The sequence below is a fragment of the Hippoglossus hippoglossus genome, chromosome 14, assembly GCF_009819705.1.
Source record: "Hippoglossus hippoglossus isolate fHipHip1 chromosome 14, fHipHip1.pri, whole genome shotgun sequence".
In the NCBI taxonomy this organism is placed as follows: Eukaryota; Metazoa; Chordata; class Actinopteri; order Pleuronectiformes; family Pleuronectidae; genus Hippoglossus; species Hippoglossus hippoglossus.
In genome coordinates, this window is record NC_047164.1 from 9,398,799 (window position 1) to 9,426,726 (window position 27,928).

At 41.7% G+C, this 27,928-nt stretch overlaps 3 protein-coding genes across 4 annotated transcripts in view; 1 reads left to right on the top strand and 2 right to left on the bottom strand.

The window, feature by feature from the left end:
- Nucleotides 1-294: 294 nt before the first annotated feature.
- Nucleotides 295-6,161, bottom strand: arr3a (arrestin 3a, retinal (X-arrestin)). Its single transcript, XM_034606736.1, has 17 exons — nucleotides 6,075-6,161; nucleotides 5,962-5,996; nucleotides 4,761-4,791; nucleotides 4,560-4,620; nucleotides 4,327-4,371; nucleotides 4,011-4,201; nucleotides 3,532-3,591; nucleotides 3,344-3,420; nucleotides 3,063-3,198; nucleotides 2,404-2,488; nucleotides 2,241-2,313; nucleotides 2,000-2,137; nucleotides 1,638-1,721; nucleotides 1,527-1,550; nucleotides 1,380-1,429; nucleotides 1,129-1,159; nucleotides 295-769 (listed from the first exon to the last, which is right to left on the bottom strand). Exons 2-16 carry the CDS (start codon nucleotides 5,967-5,969, stop codon nucleotides 1,152-1,154), a joined length of 1,071 nt encoding a protein of 356 aa, XP_034462627.1. The 5' UTR covers nucleotides 5,970-5,996; nucleotides 6,075-6,161; the 3' UTR covers nucleotides 295-769; nucleotides 1,129-1,151.
- The window catches only part of f9b (coagulation factor IXb), a 32,113-nt gene continuing 7,529 nt past the window's right edge, over nucleotides 3,345-27,928 (bottom strand). The window contains exons 9-10 of the mRNA XM_034606735.1: nucleotides 5,734-5,737; nucleotides 3,345-3,357 (exon numbers count right to left, since the gene is read on the bottom strand). The gene's annotated coding sequence lies outside the window, so the exon portion shown is untranslated. The remainder of the gene's footprint in view (nucleotides 3,358-5,733; nucleotides 5,738-27,928) is intronic.
- LOC117774355 (proto-oncogene DBL) lies at nucleotides 10,520-27,322 on the top strand. Of its 2 annotated transcripts, none has more exons than XM_034606732.1 (26): nucleotides 10,520-11,169; nucleotides 13,618-13,752; nucleotides 14,407-14,523; nucleotides 14,913-15,062; nucleotides 15,205-15,329; nucleotides 15,505-15,619; nucleotides 15,737-15,856; nucleotides 16,164-16,355; nucleotides 16,729-16,920; nucleotides 16,998-17,178; nucleotides 17,433-17,521; nucleotides 17,871-17,971; nucleotides 18,102-18,168; nucleotides 18,864-18,979; nucleotides 19,148-19,217; nucleotides 19,373-19,465; nucleotides 19,599-19,691; nucleotides 20,457-20,582; nucleotides 21,410-21,625; nucleotides 22,211-22,303; nucleotides 22,526-22,604; nucleotides 23,408-23,453; nucleotides 25,136-25,308; nucleotides 25,594-25,706; nucleotides 26,487-26,599; nucleotides 26,720-27,322. In XM_034606732.1, the coding sequence occupies exons 1-26, from the start codon at nucleotides 11,119-11,121 to the stop codon at nucleotides 26,799-26,801; spliced, it is 3,048 nt and encodes a 1,015-aa protein (XP_034462623.1). In that variant the 5' UTR covers nucleotides 10,520-11,118; the 3' UTR covers nucleotides 26,802-27,322. The 2 variants fall into 2 exon arrangements, with proteins under 2 accessions (XP_034462623.1, XP_034462624.1); XM_034606733.1 differs by having other exon boundaries at nucleotides 25,211-25,308.

Here is a 27,928-nt window from a genome sequence, read left to right on the forward strand (position 1 = left end):
GAAAAAATGCGAGTAATAGTATAGTATACTGTAAATCCATAATAACTTTTTCTCAATGGTTCAAACTTGTTTTTCCAAACAGGATGAGTACATTTTCCATTAGAACAAGTGAGGAAGTAGCCTTTTAGGAATAAATCACAAATATTAGGCCTAAGGGATGAAAACATAAAAAATACATTCCAGGGTTTTTAGGGCCCCTGTCACACGTCACCAGCAACATATTCACGCGACAGAAAAAAAAAACTTGCACCAAAACATTCTGTTTTTAAAATAACTTTATTGTATTTTGGGTCATTTGACTGAAAACAGAAACTGGTACATTTCACAGAAAGTGAAAGTAACATTCAAAACAAGAGAGGTGTTTACCACTTTAATCCAAAGCACACTGATGTTTATTATTCGCTTCAATCTGATTTCCCACCTTCCTTCACTCATATTCTACAGTGAGGCAAAAAGGACATTTATTCTGAACATGTAGGTGTGTGTTTCTATACACAGAAACACATTCTTTGGTCACAAAGTGTGGGATACTAATTTGATATCCAAGTACTTTCTATACAGCTAAATTACTTCAATTAAACATCAAAAACAATATGTGAGGAGGCAGATGTCACATCTGTACGAGTATCCTTAAGGTCATTGTCTTCAGTTTCTTGGTTTCTGTTATTTGGTTGTTTATGTCAGAGTCCTCGGCTTCTTTCTGTCTTGTTGCTTGACCTAGTTGTCTTCCTGTCTGTATGTGGCTTCCTTCTCAACCTCCGGGGAAACTCTGAAAAGAAGTAAACACACAGAGAGGTTTTCTGCACATGTCGAAAATCAACACAATTATCTGAAATTTCCAAATTGATGCTATGTTACAAACACACTAAAACACACTATAACATATTAAATTGTTACATGAATGATCCCTGAACTTTATTTACCATTGCCTTCTATAAAATGAAAAACCTCTTTAAATGGTATAAACTTTTATTCTTTTCTTAAAGCCCTGATAGTTAAGGCATGAACTAGAAATACTCAAGTCAAGTAAAAGTACCTCAAAATCATACTACAGTATTTATCTTGAGTAAGTTACTTTTTACTACTGATACATTTTGAATAAAACATCAGAAAGGGCTTTACTCTCACCTTGACTATGGGGGAGTTTTCTTTCAAGACTCTGTAGAAGGAAGAAAATAAAGAATTAATAAAAAAAAAAGCTGAATATTGTTTTTTTTAACTGAGTAACATGTACAATGAATCTCATAAATGTGATTTGTAGGTGATCGTGTTAACACAGAAAGTGATGTGATGTGAGGGATGAGAAAGCGAAATCTTTACAAACTGTGAGACACACCGGAGGCAGTAATACACTGTCCAGTTATTTATATTAAAAATACCTTCAGGCATAGGGTGCATGAGCAGCAGTGGCAGCTCTGCTGTGACATCACTGCGGGAGAAACAAATCAACCAATCAGAATCACTGAGTTCCTTGGTAAAATCAGTGTCAAATGGCTGTGACATAATTGTTAATGGAGAGTACCCACCTGGAAGTGAGGCCACCCAGCAGGCTACACGAAGACAAGAGGGACAAAAGTTTGTTTAAGTTAATTTCACACCATTAAATCAATGATTGAGTTTCCATGTGTTAAACGTACCCTCCTCCAGCCACCATGAGGTTAACTTTGATCTTGTAGGAAACCAGGATTCCCAGCACATCTTTTTCGACAGTCTTTGTCAGCCTGTGGTAAAGACCAATTAAAAGGATTTGAGGGATTACAAGGTTTAATATAGTTGCGTGTACCAAAGACGACAAAACATCACGGACACTGAGCAACATGCTATAAAAAAATATCCTAAATCTAAAACTGAAAAGTGAGATCGTGTGTGTACAGTTGTTGGTCACAGAGGAGATAATTGCTTTGGTCAACGTCCATGAATTCCCACACTGTCCAGCATTAATTGAGCGAGTTACACATAAATCCTGCTCCAGTCGTCCCTGCTGTGTTTGTGCACCTACATGGTGGAGGAGGCCAAGTTAGTGTCCTCGTCCTTCAGTCGTCCGTCCAGCGCCAGACCTCGTTTCTCCTTGTTCTCAGTCAGCAGGGGGGTGATGGTCAGCGTGTTCTCGTAGGTGCTGCTGGGCTCCACGGTCTCTCTGAAGAAACATAAGCAAACCCACACATGAACACTTCTCCTCTCAGTGCCCCTGTGATACGGGCTGTTTGATGCATGCTGTGAATTCAGTTCTGTCCACGCACCCAAAATCGTTGGTGAGAACAGCCTTGGTGTATTTGTCTGCTGAGTAGAGGACGATGTCTGTGGTTTGGTCCACTGGACGAAGACAGGAGGACAGAGTGAGACAAAATATTAGCTTTGTTTCTCTTGGTATCAGCCATGTTATTTCTACAAACAGGTACCCACCAATAATTTTGATATTCTTGACCGTTTTGTTGCTCTCGTTGTTGATTTTGATTTTGATTGGGATCGCTTCGCCGTGGAAGTAGAGCTGTGGTCAAAACAAGACGACAACCCGTTAATAATGGAGAAGGGCGATAAGGTTAGCATAACCTGCTCCCTGTCTATTCTAGGGGCTGCACAGCCAAGCTACATGTATGTGTGTCTGTATGTGGGTGTGTACAAAATAATTCCACAATTCCTGGATGGATTTTCATCAAACTTGGTGGGAATATTACTTGGGAGGGAATCTCCAGAGGATTGACTTTTTGGAGCTTATCTGTCAAATGTCAAAGGTCAAGGTCAACAAAAATATGGTCAAAACACCTATTTTCAAGGTATCTCAGCGAATGACAGGGCTACATTGACAATCAATAGCTATTACAATATTTAAAAAAGTTGCACTGGGTATTTATTGCCTGATTTTTGTTGTTACTACTTATATAATTGTCAATTGTTGAAAAGCATTCGCTCCTCCTGTGGATTTGTTAATGACCTCATCAGCAATTAGTTGACATTGACTTGGTGTTCATCACATAGCTGGTGACTTTAAAAAATACAAAGGTGTGCAACCCCTATTTAAAAGTGTTCAGTTTTTTTTTAAACGTGAAGTTTTGCTACTGTACATCTTTCTCCAAGGAAATCTCTAGATAAACAGGCTTGTCGGACATCATGAAGCTTTTGCAGATCTCGGCTTTGGGCCCGTCGCCCACCTGAGAGGGAGCAAACTGGACTTTACGAATGATGAGGCGAGCAGTGTCCCTGTCAGAAAAAGTGGGGCACAGAGGGGGGGAAGAGAGGATAGAGTAGAGATCATGTTAGTTTTTCTGAAAAATAACACTGACGCTGAAAAGATGAATGAACACAAAGACATCGTGAAAATGACAGGGAACGACAGTGCACTCACTTCTTTTCAATCTTCTCGTCAGGGTTGGTCCTGTCCTTGGCGAGGTAAGTTTTCACCTCAAAGTCGACGCCACAAGCCTGGAGAGCAAAACTTATCCGTTAATAAACCTGCCTATGCACTAACATTATGGGATGCTAACTATTTTATTGTAAAGGGGAATGGTGGTCAAAAATCAACGAGAAATATACCTTCCCCTTGTCATCAGGCCCGGGCTGCAGAGAAACTGAGCACGGCAGGTTGTTGGGAATCTGGAGACAAAGATGAACATTTATGAGTCAACGTATGAGTTATTATATTTGATTACTTACAAAATAAAGCATATTTTTAGAGATTAAATTCAAACAGGTGAATGGAAATAAAGATATATACGAGATCAGATTAGTTTATCAACCTTTTTTTTTAACAATTTTTAGACCCTTGAATTCATGTTATCATGTGAATTTTATAGGATTATGTAGAATATATGATCTCTCTCTAATTTAATCAATTCATTATTAATTAAGAATATACCTATATTTAAACAAGTGGTTCAAGAAATATGCCATGGTGGCATTGTCACAACCTCAAGTTTGAATTATTATTTTAAGCTCTTTAACAGTTGATAGTGTTGTGGCCATGAAAAGAGGTGATCGCACAGGCTGTGGACTCTTTGTAGCCTGAGACGTACCTCAAACGAGAAGGGGGCCGCGTCGTCCCCGGCCTTCTTCAGCAGCGTCTCGTGCATGGCGCTCAGTGCGGGCTTGTGGTTCTCCGGGTGGATCTGGACGTGCTGGATCCAGATGTCTTTCCTGAAGCACAGGCCCATCACATCCAGATCGTCGCTGCCATAACGGAAGGCACACGCCAGCTGCACGTACACTGTCAACACATGTTTATAGATTTAATCTCTTATTATTTTATACTGCATCGCCAATCGAGTTGACTTGGGAAGATATTTGTAGTTTTTTTTAAGGCGTTAAAAGTTAAATCTTTGCTGATGTTACCTTTTCTATCTTTAAAATCTGCTGGGTTCAGCTTCACAACACCATCTGTTTGGGTAATAATATTACAGATGAAGTGAAATGTATCACCCTCAAGCCGCTGCACACACGCACACACACACACACACACACACACACACACACACACACACACACACACACACACACACACACACACACACACACACACACACACACACACACACACACACACACACATTGTAGAAGGAACGTACCAACTATGTCCACTTTGTTAAAATGGTCCACATAGTCTCTCTTCCCCAGGTAGAGGGTCAGCTGTGAGACAGGAGGAAGGAAAACCGGCTGAGTGAGTCTGAACCCAGATGATGTTTTCACTCATTTTCCAGTTATGGCAAATCAAACACAGAATGAAAACAAGGGAAAAATTCAGTACAAATAATGAAATGTAGACTTACTCCTCCGTTTCCACTCGTCTTCTTGAAAACTCTGCAAGGAAAGAAACACGATAATAGTATTTGTGATAATCTATCAACGTTTAGGATTACATATTATCTCATATGTTTTCACCCCTGTCCATTCGTTTGTACTTTCAGCAAGATTACACAAAAACTACCAAACTCCATGAATCTTAGTTAGATTAAGGCACAGATCCGGACGAATGGGCCGATCCAGAAATTATTTTGCAAATTTTGGAATTTTTTTGAATCACTTTGTTCAACATTGTGAAATTTTCACTTATATCCCACAGAATGATTCACATCACAAAAACATCTGACATATTTAGACGACTGACATATATGAGTGTGTGCAATTTGGTGCAGCTTGATTGTCTCAAAGAGGAGATGAGACTTGAAAAGGCTAAAATATAAATACACAGTTTCTCTCCACTGGCTTTACTCTGCTAGTTGATCTGTTTATGATATGTATCTTTCAATGTGTGATGATGATGATGATGATTATTTCTATACTTTAGCTATCAGGAGTGATCGCTGTAATATTTATGAATAAGAAGTTGAATTTAGTTGCATAACTTCTTGTTTAACTAAAGCAAAGGCAGTAGATGGCCTGTGAGTGAATCACTGCCTGGATTAACCAGATGAAATAATGATTTGTTCTCCTGAAGGCAAAGAAGGTTGGTGAGCAACAGAAGGGCCTCTAATCCCTTATTCCCTTTTATCCAGTTAGGAAACCCTAAGTGTGGAGCAGCTTTAGCTCATCATGCCCGGATTGAGAGGCTGCCCCAGGTGACACAGCCACAAATGGAATAACAGGGTTCCTAAATAGCTCATTACCTGTTCTACTGTCTGAGACCACATTTATCGAGACAAATCGGTTGACTAAGCCTTTACAAAACCTTAAATAAACACTTTATAACTGCTTGTCACTTTCAGTGGAGTTGGCTGACCCCGAAATCGAAATCTGTGACACTCAACTACAAGGTGTAAATCAGGTTTCAACTCTTTTTCATCACAACAGAGCAATCTCCCCATCAGCGTACACTTGGATGCTATATGAGGGAAGTTGCTATGACAATGGCGGCACAATAACAACAAAAACGGGCCGACATCTCAGTTTTTCAGGTGACGGTTGAGGCACTACTCCTGGAAAACTGCTTTTGGGACAGAAACAATCCAAGAAGAGGATTTCAACACTTACTTCGCCATCTCTGGAGGATCTCTGGAAGTGTTTTGCTGTGGGATGAGAAAAAAAGGTGATGAACTTTCGGTCAGCATCAATCAAACGTTGTGATTAAGTCATTGATCCCTCACTAGCTGTCAGCTCGCTGGCAGCCGGAGCGATGTTTTGTTTAGGAGGGTATGGTAGGTTAATCCGTTGGGATAAGATTACAACATCAGTGTAAAGGCTGCTGAGCCAAAGCCGTTATCCGTTACCCTGTGTTTGCTACCTGCCCCCCCCCACCTTTCAACAGGCCGGGCCTCACTCCAAACTCTTGGGCCAGATTTACATGGCACTCATGATTATGTCACAGAGTGTTTTCCTCAGCGCTGCCAAAGCTGGTGCCTGAGTGGACTATTCAAGGACAGTTAAATAGATAGGAGACATTAAGTCCTGACAGCAGCCCCACAATACAGTGACTATGTAATGTGGATTATACGTGGAAGGTTTAAAGAGCTGCGAGCGTTTGATTCTTCGGTTGTTCATTACAGATTAAAAAATTAACTGACGTGCCATCGATCGTGTTAATGTGCTTCTTTATTTACAACATCGACTGTCCAGCGACTGTTTGGTCTCATTTATGTGTGAATCTGCACAATATTTACCTGGATAACTTCATACATCAATTAAAAACTTTTTTTATTTGATTTACACACACTAACAGTCTTCAGCCTCAACTTGAGGCGTAACACACCCAGGTTCAACACTGATGTTGATCACTTATTGGTGATTACTTAATGAAAGAGTCACTCGATTTTCTATATGCTGGAAAAAGATTAAGAGGGTAAATAAAGAGATATATCCAGCATTTTCCTTTGTTTTTTCTACTGCATTCTCCTGTTTTTAAACTTAAAAGTTCCGGTGTTATGCACAGAGACTAGTGTGGTGTGTAACTGCATGTGGAGGAGAAAGGTGACTTGTTTGGAGAAGCAGGAACCTGCAGTTCAAACAGCAACGTGGGCATTTTGTAGCTTCGGTTGTTTTCCATGGCTTCAGAGTTTGGTTAAGTCAGAGAATACATCATGTCTTCTGTTGTTTTTAAATGTGACGGCATTCTAATCTGTGCAGTACGGCATTTTGTATTTTGTGTACTGCACCTGACAAATAAAGCTAAATCTGAATCTGAATGATTAAACCTATATCCTGTTTTAATATCATGGCTGAATATTAAAAAACTAAATGAAAAATATAAAAAATATCAAATAAATTTTAACATTTATATCATAGGTTTAGCAGCAACAAAAATGGCTGTTGGAACTTTAGAAACGTAATTTCGATTCTCTCCTTAAACCAGTGTATCTTCAAACAAACCACCTATAAGTGTTGGTTTGTGTATCTTACTGATCTATTCTCTGTCTGCACTTAGACTTCTGACTCAGGGTTTCACTTGATCAGAGCAGCAAAAACATTTAACTGTCAAACTGCCATGAATATTTAATGCGGCTTTAATCTACGGTCGAACATCAAAGGCCTATTAACTCTTGTTGCCTGGCTGGTATAACGATTTACCCATAATGTGCATCTCATTTCTTTCTCCGATACATTTATCTGGAGCAGAATGTGACTGTAGAAGCCCTTTGAAAGACTCTAAATAAATACAAAATATATAATTAGGGTGACTGCCCACATACCCATTGAAGGTGAAGGTGTAAAATAACTCAGTGATTTCAGCTCAGTTATTAAAATCTATGAATCTGACCCATCATCATCTTTAATCTAATCTAATGAATATCATCCTATAGTTTTTCCTAATCTGCGTAATCTGATGAAAAAGTAAAATCATGCATTTCAGACGCCAAGTGAAAAGTTAGGCAGCAGCTTTCCTCTGTTTTGGCACCGTCCATCTATCCATCTTTCCATCTATCCATCTATCCGTATATCCGTCTATCCATCTATCCGTCTACTCATCCATCCATCTATCCATCTATCCATCTATCCATCTATCCATCTATCCATCTATCCATCTATCCGTCTATCCGTCTATCCATCTATCCGTCTACTCATCCATCCATCTATCCATCTATCCGTCTATCCATCTATCCATCTATCCATCTATCCATCTATCCATCTATCCATCCATCTATCCATCTTTCCATCTATCCGTTTATCCATCTATCCATCCATCCATCCATCCATCGATCCATCCTTACCTCTCCTCAGTGGTCTGGGATCTTGGTGGAGTGCAGGGTGAGTTGAGAGTGCTCTCCGCAACAGTTGATCTCCCTTTTTATACGTGCAGCCTCACTCTGTGCATCATTCGGATTTAACCTGGTTGTTACTGCCTCATAATCTAGTTAAGGAATCAGCTGGTGTCCTTTTTGGACTACAAAGGGTTTAAAAATACCAGCCAGCTAAATCACAGAGACAGACTATACAACCGCACGGTGACATGTGGCCGCTGTAGTAGAAGGCTGATAATCCCCATCCGCATCTCCTCAAGCCAAACAATCCAAAGAAGTTACCTTTAAGTAACTAGTGTGAGTGGAAAATAAATCTGGGTCTTTGTATGTTAACATCATTTCTTCGAGAGGGATTGTTGTGATTTTGTTTGGACGTGTCGTGACACAGGGGTTATTGTGTTGTTTAATATTAGCCTTTGGAATTGTTATTATTAGCCTGATCTATCTGTGAGCTCGTACTTAATTGAGAACAATCTCTCATTCTCACTTCCCTGACTCCAACTGGTGGGGAACACTGGTGCCTCGGTGTTAACACATCCTTGCCAAATTCTTTGCATAATTTTTAAAACAATAAATAGCCTCACTACAAACTATATTAAGGACTTATTAAGCCTCCATATGTGCCGGGTGTTCAATAGGCTTTGGATAGAGCTCTGATGGCGGCCGGGGGCTGAGGGGTAACAGGGCCCAAACTGTGGAGCGGTTAAGATGAGACAGGCAACATCTTTATTTCCTCTTCTTAAAACATATATTTTATCAGAAAGCTTTTATTAATGTTTGACACATGTGTTTAGTCTTACTTTGTGTTACTTAATTGTATCCCCCTTCTGTTTTATGATCGTTTTATTTCTCTTGTGTAAATAACTGTTCTTCGAAATCCCATTTTTTATTAAGCACATTGTAACTTGTAACTTTTTAAAAAGTTATGTAAATAGTTTATTGTTATTATTATTATTAATAATAATAATAACAATAATATTATTATTATTATTGTTGTTGTTGTTGTTGTCATTGTTATTATTGATCATTCATCAATACATAAATCACATTTCCCCTGCCAGCAAATGAGAGAATTCTTTGCTATTGTATAAATGATCCACAAAAGCCATTATTATTATTATTATTTTTATTGGGTGATGGAGTGTAAATCAACAGCTGCATCTTCTCAGCTCATCGTGATGCAATGTTGGACCTTCTCAGCTTGTCTGATCTGGGCAGATTAGGATTCCCCGTCTTCTTACGGTGCGGATGATGGGAGCACCGCCGGCAACGTCAAAGTAAGCTGACTTATCCAACTGTTTTTCAGTAGCATGCTGGAGATTAGGCAGAACGCCCTTTGACCTTTAAGATCTCTCTTGCAGAAAGTTGATTATTTTTATATCAGAGGTGAGGTTGGTTACAGAGACTGGATCCATATTTGTTACAGTGATGGTAAAAGGACCAGGTAAATGTGGCTTAAACTGAATTATGTAATACTATACAGGAAGTGACCACTGAGGGCAGATAGATTTAATATTATTATTAATTTAATTTAATTTAATTTAATTCAACAGTTAACGTGATGTGACTAAAGGCCTCAGCTGGAATCAAGGTCAGCAGATGGACCTCTTGGACGCAGGGATGCTGCACATGGCAAAGATCACTGACTTGTAATGACCTCGGCTTAACTGAGGTATTAGTTAACTCAAATCAAAATGTAGAAGCTGTGCATGAAGCATTGTGTAACAACTGATTCCATAAGGGGAAGAAACGTCTAATCACGTCTATTTGTGTTCCGGGGAAGTTAAAATAAAACATTAAAAGTCAGTTCCTGTTTTGTAGAAACACCTGATGTTGCCTCCATTCTAATCACTGCTTTGTCTGCAGCACAGTTTGTTTCCAAGAAGTTGTGCGTCTTCTCCGGCTCTTGGCGAGTGAGAAAAGGTCATGTTTATTTGCGCATGAATAATAAGGGAGGGAGAGAGGAAAAGACTGCGAACACTGGTCTGATCAAGCTTTATCCGAAAGTCTTAGTGGGGTGTTCATCTCAATCAAAGTATTTGATACAAACATACAGAATCAAATCTAAATAACAATCTCAATATAAAATATGCAATGGTATTATTCATTTGATTTCACTGAAACTGAGGCTGACAAAAACACTGAGAGACGTCCTGCTTATAAGGGTGAAGCCAATTCGAGTCCAATCTGAATGTCGGGGCTTAGGGACACTTGGGTGACACCACAGCAGCAGAATTGGAGGCATTTTTTGTTTTTATCTGTTGTTTTTTTTAAAGAATCTATCCACAGTTACTTCAATTGTATTGCATTTGACTGCAACAAAGTTTATCCCTGAAACTCCAAAAGTGACACTTCACCCACCCCTCCATCAGCATAGTGGTGAGTGGATAATGAGTGAATTTTCATTTTTTCGGTGAACCATCCCTTTAATCTGCCCCCTTCTCAAGGTGAAGCCGGAGTCGGCTCCTCAGCAGCTCCTGAGTTCCGAGCGCCATCTAGCGGATCCACTGAACGCTTCAGTCTATCTCTCAGTTTAAAGTGAAGCGTGGTGCAGTCTCAATCTTTAAATGAATCAAGAAGAGGCAGAAACACACGTTTAAATCCACAGAGGCTAGGACAAGTCACTTCACATCAGATCTTCATAGTTCTTAATTCTTCTGTGGACAGATTGGATTTAAGAATGGATTCATAGTTTATTCTGGTAACTTCACTAATCACAACACGGAGATTGGGTGCTTCGGAGCGGAGGACTCAGTTTGTCTTTGACGTCAGGTGAGAGGAACACACCCCATCATCCTGCTCCGGAGGAGAAGAGGCTCAGCGCGCAGCCAGCGCGCCGCTCGGCCCGCCCGGACACTGCAGTGGAGGGGACCGTGCCACCGCTGCTCGCTCCCGACACGCACCGCGTCCCGCCGCAGACTCCCAAGGAACCGGAGGGAGAACAGCCGAGGAAGCCATGGCCGAGTCCAACCCGCTGCGGGGGTTCCCCCGTCTGCGCCGGGCCGCGGTAAGCTCCGCCGGGAGGAGGGGAGGTGGGAGGAGGGAGGCTCCAAACAGCGCAGCGAGGATACTGCAGCAGAGAGAGAGGAGGAGAGAGGAGGAGAGAGGAGGAGAGAGCTGGTTCTGTCAGTGCTGCGACACACACACACACACACACACACACACACACACACACACACACACACACACAGACACAGACACAGAGGCTGGGCTGTGATCTCAGTGCTGCAGATATTTAACATGGCTGCAAGAGTCTGGTCCGGTTCAGATTCAGTGTTAAAAGTCTGGGAAGGGGACCAGGACGGGCCAATGACAAGTGTGTGTGTGTGTGTGTGTGTGTGTGTGTGTGTGTGTGTGTGTGTGTGTGTGTGTGTGTGTGTGTGTGTGTGTGTGTAACTATGTGTTCAAGTTGTGCAGTTTTATGTAACTGCTTTGGGAATATGTGTCTAATACTCACACATCCAATGCGGATCTGACCTGAACAGACTGCAATCACCTAACTGCATCCATCATGGCTGCTATATGAGTCAACGTAAAGGTGCATTGTGACAAATATGTATCGTGCACCTTAGTATTGTGCTAATGGCTACTGTTGAAATGAAGGTGACTGGGGGAGAGAGTGTTCTTCAGAGCGACAGAGTCTGGAAGTCAGTGTATTGTGATTGTACAGACAGCTGTTGGAGTTAGAAGTCAATTTGTGCTGAAATACATTGTTTCTGCAGGTGAATATTAAGCCTCCCAGCCATTATAGCTGGGGACAAGGTGAAAGCCACACTGCTGGAAATCAGTGCGCTTTCCCTCTCAGGTCCATCAGTTGGTGTAGCGGGAGAAGTGCGAGATGAAGTTTAAAACTCGCCCTCGTGGTTAAAACCCCCTCGAGCTATAAGATCTGTGCAAACAAACTTGTGAGAAACTACAGTGTGGGCAGTTTTTGGAAGAGAGGAGAGAGAGATGCCTGGAAAATGTGTCCAGCAGGTGATGAAAGAGTGATGCTTGGTGATCTGCTCAGTGTCGTCCAGGCCTTGGTACCTTCACGTTTTGTACATATAGACATCTTGACTATAGACATTTCATCTCACATCTAAGAGGCTTGAGGTAGTCACTTGTCCAAAGTCATAATAAGAACACAGTAATATTTGTGCCACTGTGCTCCAAGAGTGCACAGATTTGGATTTTGCAGTGTATTCCAACAAATATGGGCTGCAACTCTAAGTTGAGGATGGCACAGTGATACAGTGCTGAGTTTGCATGTTTCTTCCTGTGTCTGAGTGGGTTTTCTCCGGGTTGTCCGGCCTCCCTCCACAGTCCAAAGACATGCAGGTTATTTCAACTGAAGACTCTGCATTGCCCGTAGATATTTGTTTGTCGCTGTCCATAAGCCCTGTGATGGAATGGAAGTGGACCCTGCCTCTTTCCCAATGTCTCGTGGAGTATTGGAGCCCCTCCGCAACTTAAAGGATAAACAGAATAAATATTGGAATCGATCTCTAGCACGGCCAGAAACTTAGGTGCTGCAATAATAAATAAAAACAGAGCTACAAACACACATTTTGAATAATTCACACATTGACTGACACTGACGAAGTAATGTCAGCTTTGTGTTCACTGAGGAAGAAGAGTAGATTCTGTGGTACAAGCAAGCAAACACGAGGCAGGACAGTTGATAATGAAGAGAGTCACAGAAGGGCTGAGTCAGTCAGTGGGGGGGGCGACTGCCTGACCTGCTCAAGTGCTGCAGAGACCCAAACACTTCCCAGATTGACACAGAGAGATGCTGATGCTATGTTGAGCTTTGCTAGACACCACGACTAACAGTCAGTCAGCTGTCGACATCACATCCGACGGACTCCTCTTATTTCCTCACTCTCTTCACTTAGAGTACAGAGATGTGCTGGGGGATGGATCCACAATGTAAGGTTGACTTCATTAATGCCATTTTACATGTATATATATATATATGAATGGTTCAAGCGTTAGCAAAGCCCCGAAATAAGTAGAAATCACACATTTAGTCAACAGATTTTTTGTTTATTTGGATATGTATCCATTATTGTGATAAAATAACTTTAAATAAAACATTTCAAGTGTAGTTTAAGCTTTTTGCTTTTTGTCCGGTGTCCCATCTTTTACCATTGAGGTTGCAGGGTTTACGACCTGTACTCCAGCCGGCCACCAGGGGGTGATGAAGATAATTTGGCTTCACTTTGGTGCTGTCGTCCATCTTTATATACAGTCTGCATTTGTTTTGGTCTGAGATGCTGGTGCAAGTGCGACATCTAGTGGCTATGAATGTCATTCATTCAATCTTAACCGAACTCAAGAAGCAGTTCATAAAAATGTTCTAGTACATGTCTGTAAAAACATGTCTAGAGGGGAGCTTTAAATACTCCTCCTCCTCTGCTCCTTTGTCTTTACAGCATCTAATAATATTACAACATCACACTTTCCATTTCAGACCTCATTTCCAGGCAACCTGCATTTGGTCTTGGTGCTCCACCCCAGCAGCTTGTTAGGCTCTGCCCCCAGTCCGTCCTCAAGCACTGACCTGGGCTTTCGCTTCAGCCAGGATGACTTCCTGTTAAAGATGCCGGTAAGACTTCTCTTCTCTTCTCTTCTCTTCTCTTCTCTTTATTCTGTGTGTGTGTTTTTTTATTACTGTATTCTATTCTACTATATATTTTCCTGTAGTGTAATCTTGAACCAAGCTGGCACAAGACTGTCCTTCAGGATTAATAAAGTCTTATCTGATCTTGTCTTATCTTATCAAACCCAGCTATAAGTCTGACGTCTCATTTTATCGATTTACATGTAACAAAATATACAAGAAAAACGACATCCCTACAAAAATTACAAATCTTTGCAAGAAATAATTACTCACCATATTACTACAGTTCAAGAATGTAACATTTAAAAAAAATATATTTATACACACGAGTGCAACAAATAAATGCAAGCAATAAAACTATGATACAGTTTATTTACATATATCATTTTATTACATGTCTTTTTTCTATAATTTTGTATTGGAAGTCCATTTTAATGAATTTGTTTTAAACTAAGTACTTTTCTTTGATCGCAACAGGCATGAATGACAGACACAACCTTTACATCAACACTTCTCTCTACATCACATAGAAATATAGTTATGTTAGTAATGTGTGAAGAGGCCGACTACAGAGGTTATAATGTCGAACACATTACCGTATGTTTGGCTGCGTGATGCCTTGTTTCTCTCTGTCTCCAGGTGGTGATGCTGCGTTCAGTTGGCGAACTTCTGCGCTACATCGATGAAAACCACCTGACCTCAGACTTTACTGCAAAAGTGGAATATTGCCAAAGTGACTGGATCGTCCTTCGCACGGTACAAACTTCTAATGCTGCTCTATACTGTAGGTTAAAGCTGTGTTAGCACGAGGTGCCCACTCTGGACTAAAGAGGTGAAATGCAAGAAATCAAACAAACAACTTAACGAGAGTCCGTGCTTCTGAATTACTAGATTCATCGAACTGCTGTGGAAGCACAACATCTTCTAAAGAACTGTGATCAATGTTATGTCAGTGAGAGAATTCCGTCTTGATGTAAAGGGAGAGGATGTCTTCATGTATGTTGTGTGTGTGTGTGTGTGTTTGTGTGTGTGTGTGTGTGTGTGTGTGTGTGTGTGTGTGTGTGTGTGTGTGTGTGTGTGTGTGTGTGTGTGTGTGTGTGTGTGTGTGTGTGTGTGTGTGTGTGTGTGTGTGTGTGTGCGCGCAGTCCATTGAGACCTTTGCGGTGACAGTGAAGGAGATTGCTCAGCTGCTGCAGGGCTTTGGATCGGAGCTGTCTGAGACCGAACTTCCGGATGAAGCGAACACCATCGAGTTCCTGCTGCACTCACACACACACCGATACCGACAGATGAAGGTTACTCTCTCTCTCTCTCTCTCTCTTTACCTCTCTCTACCTCTCTCTCTCTCTCTCTACCTCTGGCAATTTTTCAGTTTTCTGCATTTGCTCTAGCTTTGTGCGGCGGCCTGTTTTGATTTTCCGTCTGTCGTTGATTCAGGATGATATCCGCAATGTGCTGAAAGAAGGACGCCTGCTGCTGTCCAACCTGGAAACTCTCAAGGCCTCCAACAGAGACGCAGAGGAGGAGAGGGAAATACAGGGAGATATGAAGACTGTTCAGAGGTACAGTGGATTAACGTGAACACTGCACAACGTCACAACATCACAACAAGAGCTCAGGTCATTGTTAGATATATTTTCAGTGTCAGTGAATACACGTGGTATTGAAAGAAAGGTATATACAGTAGATGAGAGCATGTAGACAGCTTGCTTGCCACTTTGTGTGTGTTTGTTTTAGGCTCCTGGCTCAGCTCAGCGACATGGAGGAGGCGTTTGATGGCTTCTTTGAGAAACATCACCTGAAGCTGCAGCAGTACCTCCAGCTGCTGCAATATGAAATCAGTTTCCAGCAGGTACGATGACTGGGGCCTGTCTCCGTCTTTGATGAATCACATCGGCGTTTTCTCAGTGTTACGCTGCTGTGATGATAAACTGTGTGTCTGTGTGTGTGTGTGTGTCTGTGTGCGTAGATGGAGGATGTGCTAGAGCGACTCTCTGCCCAGGAGAAGGAGATCTCCTCTGTGGCAACCACGTTGGTTCAAACAGAACAACTACTGAAAGACCTGGAGACGCTGGACAAGCATGCTCAGGCAGGTCTCACACACACACACACACACACACACACACACACACACACACACACACACACACACACACACACACACACACACACACACACAAAGTGGCCAAAATGGGTTTGGTGCACTGTTTTCATTGCTTGGAAATCTACCTTTTGTTTTAATAAGAGAAAAAAAATTTTTTTATAGATTTAAAAGTTGCAAAATTTCACTTAATCATTCAAAAATGTTTAGTTTAGTGGATTTTTAGTTGATTTTGAAACGGAAACCTTGATGTTTGTGTGTCTGTGTGTGTTTGTGTGTGTGTGTGTGTTATCAGGAGGAGATGGCTCGTGCCCACGTGGTGATCCTGCACGGTCACCAGTTGGCTGCCAGTCACCACTACGCCCTGGCGCTCATCGTCCAGCACTGCAACGAGCTGCGACATCACTGTGATATCATCACCACCGCCATGCGCACCAAGCGGGCCTCGCTCACCCGAGCGAGAGACCTGCTGCACCGGCTTGAGGACGTGAGAAATGCTCTGTGACGCACTTGCTCACAGATTTACATGTGAAATAAAAATCAAAGCATCATGAATTGTTTTGCAATCCCGTTTTCACTGGTGTTTTCTTCTGTGCGTCGTTGTTCATGCAGGTTCAGCATGAACCACAGGTACTGTAAGCTGTATGTTAGTATCAGAATGTTAGAGACAAAGTCAAAGTTTCACAAATGCAAAAGGCCACACACTCAAAGAAAACTACCGATCCAAAACCTTCCAAAGACAATTTGCAAAGTTCATCCGGTGAATCTTTTCTTTCTTCTTTGTTTTGATTCCTTTAAAAAACATCTCAGCGATTCCTTCATGTGTCTTTTCTAGTGTTGTGTTGTTTGTTTCTGTGCAGGCGCTGCGTTGGTGTGATGAGGGAGCCTATCTGCTGGCGAGTCAGATGGTGGACAAGTTCCAAACTAAAGAGGGAGCCCAGGACGCGCTGCAGTACCTGAGCTTTCACCAGGAGAGGGCGCCGTCCGTTCTGACTAACAGCCAGGACACCCTGAGCCTGGAGTTTGAAGCCATACTGACTCCACAGCTGCAGGTGAACCACAGCTACTGACACCAACACACAGAAGAGCCACAATCTCACCTCGACTTACACTTCTTACACCTCTCTAGTCCCAGATATCCATGGTAACGGAGAAGCTGACCTCGGTGCAGTCCATGATCAGAAACAGAGAGCAGTGTCTGAGGAGGCTGGCGGAAGTGCAGGTCAGACCCATCCAGCTGGTGGCCCCGAGGCCGGAACCTGACCAGACCTCACAACGCTGCAAGTCCCCGCTCTTCTCCCCGAAACATGGTACAAGCCTCTTTTCCTCTTGAGTTCTCTCATGAAAATAAGTCAGGAACAAGTTTCAGTCCAGTTTTGCTTGTTTTCAGAATCTTTCAACTGGTTACTGACCTTTTTTTGTTGAAAACTTGCAAAACTGTCTCATCCCATTTCCCCCATCAGCTGGAGTGTAAGTCATACAAATTAGATGTGATCACATGGGATTTAACCCATGAGCCATCTTTTTTCTGCTTTTTCTCTTTGCTCCGTCAAACTCTCTGCAGGTGTCGACTTAAACGTCCTGAACTCCAAGTTTTCCTTTGACCTTCTTCCTGGAAAGAGAGCTGCGAGGAGGAACAACAGCCAGCGCAAGGTGCGTGTGGGATTTCTATTTGTGAGGGGAGGACATTTGGATTTATTGTGTTGCTTTTAAAGTACTAAAATGTAAAAAAGTGCTTTAAATACTGTAGCTGTTCTGCCAACCCGTCGGCCAAATGTCAGTAGGATTCATCGTCTGGGGCACACGAGTGTTAACTTTTATCACAATCAGGATATTTCAGATATTTTCAGAATTGCCATCCCTAGAATCATGCCAGCTAAAGACTGTAAATTGTTTTAAAATATCTACAGTGTAATGTGATGGGCTTTTGAAATGTGCCAGAAAACGACTTTTAAACACGTCCATGCTGAGAGAGTTGTGTGTGTCTTTTGTGTTTTGTCAGATCGAGGTGATGCACGATTACCAAGGCAACCGGAGCTGTTTGTATGGCTCGAATCCCGAGACGGATTCCGAGGTGGAGGACAATCCAGAGCAGTTGACACGGTACGTCTCACCTGACTGTTAACGTGCAGCTGTATGTGTATGTGTGTCATGCCACAGTGCACGTCGTGGCTTTTTTTAAAGCTTTGGATTGAATGTTTGTTAATTCTTCTATCATTCTCACGGTTTGTAGCCACGTTATGAAGGAACTGATCGCTACAGAGAGGATCTATGTGGACGAGCTGCTCTCTGTACTTCTGGTGAGTGTGTTTTCGATTGTGTTACTATTGGTTTTGTAAGTTTACAGTGCAGAGCATCAGAGTTTGTTGGGAAAAAGTCACCCTGCTGGTGGGTTTATAGTAATAACAAAACAATAATGCTCCTAAAAAGCTAAAACTGCTCCTATACTACTACTACCACAAACCTTAGTCACATTACGTAGACACCTTTACGTCTTGATTGCAGTATAACGTCATATTGGAGTTTTCATAGCAATTTGCGACACAGACATACGGCAGTTAATTGCTTGAAGACACGTGTCCTGGGTTCAAGTTAACAAGATGGAAAAATAACAGGAGTTAAAGCTTTTGCAGATTTAGATAAAAAAAACTCAAAAGGGTTTAATGGTATCGTACATTAAACTATTAGTTGGGGTTTTTAAATTCTGGCAGGAACATCGGACGTATGACGTAGTGGATGTAATATTGGTGTGAGTCATAATCAGACTATGCTCTGTAACATGTAAACTGGATTATTTTATTAGCAACTAATATAAACACCATAATGGGAATAATGTCTTGTAGTCAGATTATTGGTGTCCATTTAAACATAGTCTAGACATGCTGATTTTCCCAAAATGTCCCTGTTCTATCCAGCTCTTTTTTCATGACTTCTTTTCTCCTCTCCTCTCCTCTCCTCTCCTCTCCTCTCCTCTCCTCTCCTCTCCTCTAATCAGGGCTACAGGGCAGAAATGGAGGACCCGTCTGTGTCTTATCTTCTTCCCTTTGCTCTGTGCAGCCAGAAGGACGTTCTGTTTGGCAACATGCCAGAGATTTACCAGTTCCACAGCAGGCGAGCCACACACACACACACACACACAGACGCACACACACAGACGCACACACACACACACACACACACACACACACACACACAAAGCTCACAAGGTGTGGCAGAGTTGTCCTTTTCTCCCTCTTTTTTCACAATAATCCCATTTCCTTTCACTTCCCTCTTCTTCAGGATTTTCCTTCAAGATCTTCAGTGTTGCCTGGAGACACCGGAGCGAGTGGGGGCTTGCTTCCTGCAGCGGGTGAGGAAACATGACAGGAAACATTAGGACTTAATGGGAAGTGATATGACACACAACACATTTAAGTACATATTGTGTGTGTGTGTGTGTGTGTGTGTGTGTGTGTGTGTGTGTGTGTGTGTGTGTGTGTGTGTGTGTTTTGTGTTTGTGAGCAGAAAGAGAAGTTCCAGGTGTACGAGCGTTACTGCCAAAACAAGTCTCGCTCTGAGTCGCTATGGAGACAGTGCTCCGATTCCCCCTTTTTTCAGGTGCTTATATTTCATATCATCTACAAATGGTTTCCTCAGATTTTACAATGAAGCCCTTTGCGTTTCTAGGCAGCAAAAATCATTCAATAACAAATCTCTCTGGCTCTCTCTGGCTCTCGCTGTCTCTTGGCAGGAGTGCCAGAAGAAGCTGGACCACAAGCTGGGTTTGGACTCTTATCTCCTGAAACCAGTCCAGCGTCTCACCAAGTACCAGCTGCTCCTCAAGGTTTTGTACATCTGAGCCAGTCGGTGATGCAGGGTCCCACAGAAATACATCTCACTCAATGACGTGAATGTTCTGAAGTGTTTTGAGTTCACACGTCCATCATTTCAGAAAATATTGACACATTTTTCACCACCATCAACACCGGGAGGAAAACATTAAAAATCCATGAAGTAAGGAACAATTTAAAGGTTTTGGTGGAAAAGGCAATTAGTCTATCACTTTCTCACTTTTGTTGAACTTCTCTTGATCGTACAAATTGAGGGATAAAATAAGTTTGATCGAAGAAAATGTTTGCAAGTAGAGACCAAAAAGTGACTTGAGTTTTTGACTTAAGATGCAAGGGGGAATAATCATGAAGCTCACTGTGCCTGCATTTCTTGGTCTGGCCTCTGTCAGGGCTGTGATGATTAGTTTAACACAGCTTTGAAAGCAAAAGAAGCCATGAGGTCAGTGAGTCTGTTCAGAAATTGGTTTTCTTTAAAAAAAGAAATACAGAGACAATTGACACGGAGCCAAACAGCAACAACGAGGACAAGAGGCACTGAGATACAGAAAAATAAGCCCCCGTATGAGGAGTAGATGTTTTAAACAGCAACAAACACAAATCGACGCCATCTTCTTAGACAAAACTGATTTGTTGAGGTGTAGACAGGCAGACAATAAATCAAACTTATGTGTGGACGTTCATGCAGGAAGACATGAAGACAGACGACAGTAGATTAGATCAGATCGGACCTGTCAACCTGTGTCTCTGTCGTCGTTCAGGAGCTGCTGAAGCACTGTACGGAGGAGAGATACCGCTGTGAGCTGCAGGAGGCCCTGGACTCCATGCTGGAGCTGCTCAAGTCTGTCAACGACTCCATGCATCAGATCGCCATCACTGGATATCAGGTGACAGCTGCTCCAATCGATATACATGATGGATGCCACATCTTTATGCCATTATGCTTTCATTAAAAATGGTCCGATCGAAGCTCTCGTCACTTTGCTCTGAGAACAACGTAGCGACTGCCGTGTAATAAATGCAGCGTGGAAGTCACGATTTGATTTTCTCATGTAATCTGCAATATTATATTTCCTATTTACTTTTGTTGTCTGTTACCCCAGGCAGATTTTGACAAGTAATAAAATGAACCTCTACATTTAGTTAAACAATTAATTTTTGGTTTTGTCTATTCTGAAATTGTCACAAAATATTTACCGTCAGAGAATGTTTAAAATATTACTATTCCAAAAAATTATTCTCTCTTTAAATTGGATTAGATTCAACTTTATTGACATTTCGCAAAGTGAAAGAACTGAGACATGAAACAATGAATTACAATTTATCATCGAACCTGAAGCAACAAATAGAGCAAAAAAGTGCAGTTATAGTTTTTTAACAGTGTTTGTTAGCACGAACTACAATGCAATTTAAAAATAGATTTCAGATTTGAATTGAGTCACAAATAAAAAATATCTCTGTGTATCAGTTACCATTTTTTGCATAAACACATTATAATTCACAAACCACATCATGACATTTAAATAAAAGCTTCTCGAGCTGCTAATAACCACAACCTGGTGTGATTCCTCATAGACTGAGCTGCAGTCTTGAATCACATTGTTACATTTCATTGGAAATCAATACTGTTGCGTTTTGAATCACAAATAGCTTCCCACTCATGTTGTTGGTTGAAGTGTCGTCTATATGTCACTGTCTTCTCTGCCTCTCCCAGGGTGACCTCAGCCAGCTGGGCCGGGTGGTGATGCAGGGAGGCTTTAGCGTGTGGATCAGCCATAAGAGGGCAGCAGTGAGGATGAAGGAGCTGGCCCGGTTCAAACCCATGCAGCGACACCTCTTCCTCTACGACCACGCCCTGCTCTTCTGCAAGCGCAGAGACGAGGACAACCACGACAGGACGCCCTTCTACAGCTTCAAATCCTGCCTCAGAGTAACAAATACATAATACACCCACGTTATTAGGAGCTACACCCAGTGCAACTCAACACAACAGCCCTACAATAAATGCTCCCTTTGTGATGCTTTTCACAGACTTGAAGGTTCAGTGTGTAAGATTTAGGTGAAAGGGCCTAACCCTTTAAATATAAAATAATCCTAGTGATGTTTTCACTAGTGTGTTTCATCTAAAATATATGAATTGTTGTTTTATTTACCGTAGAATGAGCCCTTTATATTTAAGTACTTTATATTTACATCAGGAGCGGGTCCTCTCTACGGAGGCCGCCATGTTTTTTTTAAAATAAACCAGGCTGGACAAACTAAACCACTTTTGAGTTTTTATGACAACTGAAGGCTACCACAGGTTCTCTTTCATGTTTGGAAGGGGAGGGGTGAGGTGAGGGGTGTTCAGCTGCAACATGCAACTTCACCACTAGATGCCACTAAATTCTACACACTGAACCTTTAAGTGGTCATTTTGGAGGCTTGGATGCAGCTTCTAATCAAAATAACGGTGTAGAATCAGTCAATATTTCAGGTTATGGTGAAATGAATGAATTTTTACCTCTCTCTGTAGATGAGTGCTGTGGGAATCACAGAAAATGTGAAAGGAGATGTGAAGAAATTTGAGATCTGGTACAGTGGAAGAGAAGTAGTTTATATCGTTCAGGTATTTTCTCTTCTTTCTGTTCCGTCCAGTTTTTTATTGTATGTGGGTGAAAACTTCAGTCTTGAGCTGTCTCTCTCTCTCTCTCTCTCTGTGTGTGTGTGTGCGTGTGTGTGTGCGTGTGTGTGTGTGTGTGTGTGTGTGTGTGTGTGTGTGTGTGTGTGTGTGTGTGTGTGTGTGTGTGTGTGTGTGTGTGTGTGTGTGTGTGTGTGTGTGTGTGTCTAGGCTCCCACAGTGGAGGTCAAAGTTGCCTGGCTGACAGAGATTCGAAAGATTCTCACCAACCAGCTGAGACTGTGTCAAGGTTTCTATTGCTGTTATGAACCGTTTGCTCTCTCTATGTTTCCGTCTTTCTTTAAATTACCTGATTTCATTTTGCCTCTGTGCCGGTGACACCCAGTGGCCGGAGGTATTACATTTTCAGCTCGTCCGTCCCTCAGTCCCATTCTGTTAAACATATCTCAAGAACGCCCTGAGGGAATTTCTTCAAATTTGTTACAAACGTTCAGTTGGACTTAAAGATGAACTGATTCGATTTTGGTGGCCGATCGTCAAAGTCACGGTGACCTCATAAATAATCCCTTTTTTGCCTCCTGAACGTGTTATCTTAAAAACAGCCATGAGGGAATCTTCTCAAATTTGATTTTGGTGGCCAAAGGTCAAAGTTCAAGGTCACGATGGGCTCATAAAACACGTTTTTGGTCCCTGGAACATAATATCTCAAGTCTGCCTTTAGAGAATTTCCCCCTAATTTTGAAAAGTCACTTGAAGATGAACTGATTTGATTTCAGTGGTCAAAGGTCATGGGGACCTCATTTGAGTCTAGAAAGAATAACATGTAGACTGAAACTGTATTGGTCGGCAGAGGTATACAACGGCAGTGGGTTAATTCTAGTTTTCTTTAAACTTGGGTTCAGTTCCCATGTGAAGAGGAAATACAGAACTGTAGAAACTTTACTTGTGAGCTTATCTTCTTTACTGTTGATGCTCTCCAGCAGAGAAGCCTTTTTTATTTTGGAAACAGCACATGGGTTTGAATAAACATTTTTTTTTATGTCTTTAATTTAAATCTGCCTCTGCGTCATCTGTCCCTTCTGTTTTCCTCAGATGAGCCTCGTTCTCTACCACTTTCAGGCAACACAGTTTCTGACAGGTGACTCTCTCTGCATGATCTCTTTCTATCCTGGCGTGTGATGGTGACAATGGGCAGACTCACTTATAATCCAGTCTCAATACAAAAATGTATGTAAAGTTAGATGAATGAAGGGGAAAGGTTCCTCTAAGCTATGGTGTTTATGATACAAATTTCTATTTCTGAAATAATTTAATGATCCAATAACTCCTCAATCTCACCCACATGCCACCCTGTCTTATTATTGTTATGACGAAGCATCATGATTATCTGTGCACAGGATGTAAAAGCTATTAATTGAATTTCTATGAGTGCAGCTTGTGTGTGTGGCCATGTGTTATCTTTTATCTTTGTCATTACCCTTGAGAACTGGAATTCATGACGACGTTGTGTCGTGCAGATGGTTTTAACACTGTTCATGCTGAATTTCAGCACCATGGAGAGTGACTCACACTGAAGCTACTGCAAAAGCCTTTTGCACTTGTTCTCAGTTATTATGACGACTGCTGCTTTTTAATTCAACTCGCTGTCGTCTACATCCCCCTGGTTTCCACCCCTGTTTAATAATCTGTGATTAGATGTTTTAAAGAGCTGTTGACCATTGAGAGCCACTGCATTGACGTATCAAGCTGCTTTAACAGTTCTTAAGTGTGTCAGCAGTAATGTTATTGATCCTTGTGTTAAAGATTCAGTATGTAAGATTCAGCTGAAAGGGATCTATTGGTGGACTTTGACTGAAGGTTTACACAAGTTCTCTTTCATGTTCCAAAGGGGAGGATGAGGTGAGGTGTATTCAGCAGCAACATGCAACTTCACCACTAGATGTCACTAAATTCTAGACACTGAACCTTTAAGCAATTTTCTTAACATTATTTTCAGTTAAAACAGTTGAAACCGCGGACTGTAAATAAAGTTGGATGACGTGTTCTCACTTTTTCAGTTTTACAAAAATGAAGCTAAAATATCTCAGATACAGGTGCCGCCATGTTGCCCTTTCTGCGTCATTTGGAATCTACACATGCTCGACCAATCACATGTCAGTCAATCATGATGTCACACCTTGGTTCAATAGCATGTCCCATCCACTAACATGGAGGAGGCAGGGTTTATGACCTATATTGCAGCCAGCCACCAGGGGGCGATCGAGTCGGTTTGGCTCAACATCCTTCAGTTGTTGCTCAGATGTTTGTCAGTCATTGGAAGTGCTGGTTCTCAGGGATAGTGACTATAATGGAAAATTAATTTGTGTTTGGTCTGTGTAGTTTTGGTGGTCATACAGCATTTATAATTAATGAAAGAGTTTCTACTTTATTTAGCAGATGGGTACAAGCTTTAATGTATTCAAATTGACTCTCATATCAATTCTCTGTCTGCATCTTGACTAAAGTCAAACCCATCTGCTACTTAAAGCAGGTTAAACTAAACTGTATGAATTGCTAATGCTCTTTATATAAACCCTGGTATGTGTGAAAATTACTCTAACCTCAAAGTAACATTTCCATATATTGCAGTGATCTGATAAAACTGATATTTGTGTTTTAAATTCAAACATCCTTTGAAATCAGACGCTGAAATATATGTGACTGTGTATTCAATGGAACGTCGTATCAACCGACAGAATGTGGATGAGCTCGTTTTGTGACACCGTGGATGTTGTTGTTGTCGTTCGTTTTGTTCGTTGTGGTCATTGTGATGCTGTTTAGTGCATCAGAGATGTGTGTGTCGTGGGGCGGAGCGACGGTGGGAGGCTGCTCAGCGTGTCTCCCTGTTCCTCACAGCTCCTCGGCAACAAGCCACTCCTACAGGCCCCAGGGGGAGGAGTCAGTACACAGTAGTCCTGCCCACTCAGAGCCTGTGGTTAACTCGCCCCGACGCAGTGAGTCATCGAGACTTCGTGGAAAATACACACATTTAGCTTTCGCATTACTTTTGTCTTTGTGTCATTTGCTACGTTCTTTGTAAGAATAAGGGATTGGAGGGTATGATAAAGGTATGATAGCGACATCTTAGGAATCATTGACAATTGTTTTAGCATACAGACATATTTGTATAGGGAATTTTTTACTCAGAAATATTAGTATTCTCTTCAGCTCCCAAATATCCATATCTGTCAGGCTCTTGTCTGTAGTTTTCAGTTGTCTCAGTTGTCTGTCACCTACAGGTTGGCCTGTTCCGGCCCACTCTGTGGCGATCTGCGAAGGCCTGGAGGACTGGGGCGCCACTGACCTCTCCAACCTCTCAGACTCAGACTCAGAGGATCAGCCTTCTCCGCTGGTGAGATGGTTTTACTGTCAGTTAGTTCCAGGTATTGCTGGAGAACAGATTTGTTGGTCTGTCGAGGCAAATTCCTGAAGTGTTGCCATGATACCAGCTTCTACAAACCTTACACATACTTGATGCTCTCGACATCTGAAGGTCACCAGCACTATGACGGCACGGGGAGTAAAACAGAAACTAAACAAAAGCACTCCAGTGATGAGGGCTATTAGTCGATGTCGACCTTTTCAACAAAGGATTTTCACAATATCCTCCTCCAGCTTTCTTCCATTTTGTGATTCCTTCCTCCTCTCTCTTGCCCTCCTCCCTTAGTGGGCTCATATTAAACTATGGCACTTAGATCACATACCCCCGCCCAAGGCCTAATACTCCCCCTTAAACTCAATCAAGCTGCACCAAATTACACACACTCATAGATATCTGTCCCCTTATTATGCCTGATTTTTTCCATAAGTGATAAAAAATCCTGGATCCGGCCCCGGATAGGGATTCACACCTAAATGTAATGTCTTGTTCCCTGACTCATACCACATCCTTTAACCAAGTTTTGTGGTAATCCAATCAGTAGTTTTTGCATGATCTGGTTTAAAACAAACAAACAGGGGTAAAATCATAACGTAATGACACCTTAGATTTAGAGGAAAATAAACTTACTTTGCTTGGGTTCCGACTTTCATCTCAAGGGGCTGGTACTCCATATAAATCTATTTAAAGATATGCATTGTTGTGCATGTAGAAAACTGAAAGGACAAGTGTCCATGTTCTCTTGTGTTTCAGGTGGCGGGCAGGTACAGGGTCATGGTGGAGAGCAGCATGGCCAGCACTGATGACATCATCTTTAACTGCGGTGACGTCATCCAGCTGCTCCGTGAGGACTCGTCAGGAATGTGGTAATGTGTCCGAAATTATGATTACAGCCACTTTAAAAACAATTTGCAAACAATCACAGGGATGAAGAAATGAAGAGAATGAATAGATATGTTGAAACTGGTTTGTTGTGTTGATTACAGGATGGTGAGGAATATAAGTCGTTGTGAGGAGGGCCGTGTTCTCCCTGAAGACCTGCACAGGATTCTGGGAGAGACCTGCTGAGAGCCAATCAGAACAGAGGATAGATGACGTCTGTGTCCATTCTCCTTCCAATTTTGTCACTTATTTGGCTCCCTCTCTCCTCAAAGCACAACATCAGCCATAAACTTTACACTTCAAACTACTGTGACAGTCAGAAGGATGTAAATGACAGAAATGGCCTCGTAAGACTGTATCACAACAAACAACATAAATGGGACCTCACACTATTTTCCAGCATTAACGCAGAAGATGATCTGGACTGAAGATGCTAAACAGGGAGCTTTTATTCATACATACTGAGTGGACTTTTATTTATCGATTTATCATTTCTATTTTCTTATGAAATATCAGAAACCATGCATATGCCTAACGACATATCATTACTGATCATGTGCCAAACAGCTCAGCTGATCATTGTGGCTTAATTTTGTACAAAGCAACAATCTCCTTTGTGGAAAATAGCTTTAACTCATGATATCATTGTTTTGAATGAATTTATTTTTGCGTATCTGTTCTACAACAGCTGGCTACATCACTGGAGTGAGGTATTATGGTTTCGGATTGTCCATCCATTTGGCACAAACATTCGGTTGGACTCGAGGACGACCTGATTCGAATTTGGAGGTCAAAAGTAACAGTGATCCCACCAAACCTATTTATTGCCTCCTGAAGGCGTTATCTTAAGAATGCCTCGATAGAAACTTTTTAAATTTGGCACAAATGTTCACTTGGACCCACGGATTAACTGATTAGACTTAGGTGGGCAAAGGTCAAGGTCATGCTGGCATCATAAAACAAGTTTTTGACCTCATGAACTTAAAATCCCAAATCAACCTCTGGGGAATTTCTCAATAATAAGTTGTCACTTGGATTCAAAGATGAACTGATTACATTTAAGTGGTCAAAGGTCACTGCGACCTGGTATTTGAATGAGTGCAATAGGTCAGGAACACCTGGAAGGTGTCATTGGAGCAGAGTCATAGTTAATGTTTTTAGCTGCACAAATAAAACAGAGATGCACTGTGCTGTAGTAGATCTTTGAGCTATCAGGGTCTCAAAGAAAAGAAATGGAGACATCTACAGTGACTGCCATCACAGCTGCCTGGTGATGTTCAGTAGTTAATGAACTTTGCAGGAATTTTAAAGAT

Coding starts and splice junctions, on each gene's coding strand:
- arr3a (XM_034606736.1), bottom strand. Junction 4,202..4,326: donor AGATTTTAAAGATAGAAAAG/GTAACATCAGCA, acceptor ATGTGTTGACAG/TGTACGTGCAGCTGGCGTGT. Junction 3,592..4,010: donor CGGCCCCCTTCTCGTTTGAG/GTACGTCTCAGG, acceptor CTTTGTCTCCAG/ATTCCCAACAACCTGCCGTG.
- LOC117774355 (XM_034606732.1), top strand. CDS start 11,119: ATGGCCGAGTCCAACCCGCTGCGGGGGTTCCCCCGTCTGCGCCGGGCC. Junction 15,330..15,504: donor GATATGAAGACTGTTCAGAG/GTACAGTGGATT, acceptor TGTTTGTTTTAG/GCTCCTGGCTCAGCTCAGCG. Junction 18,980..19,147: donor ATTTACCAGTTCCACAGCAG/GCGAGCCACACA, acceptor CCTCTTCTTCAG/GATTTTCCTTCAAGATCTTC.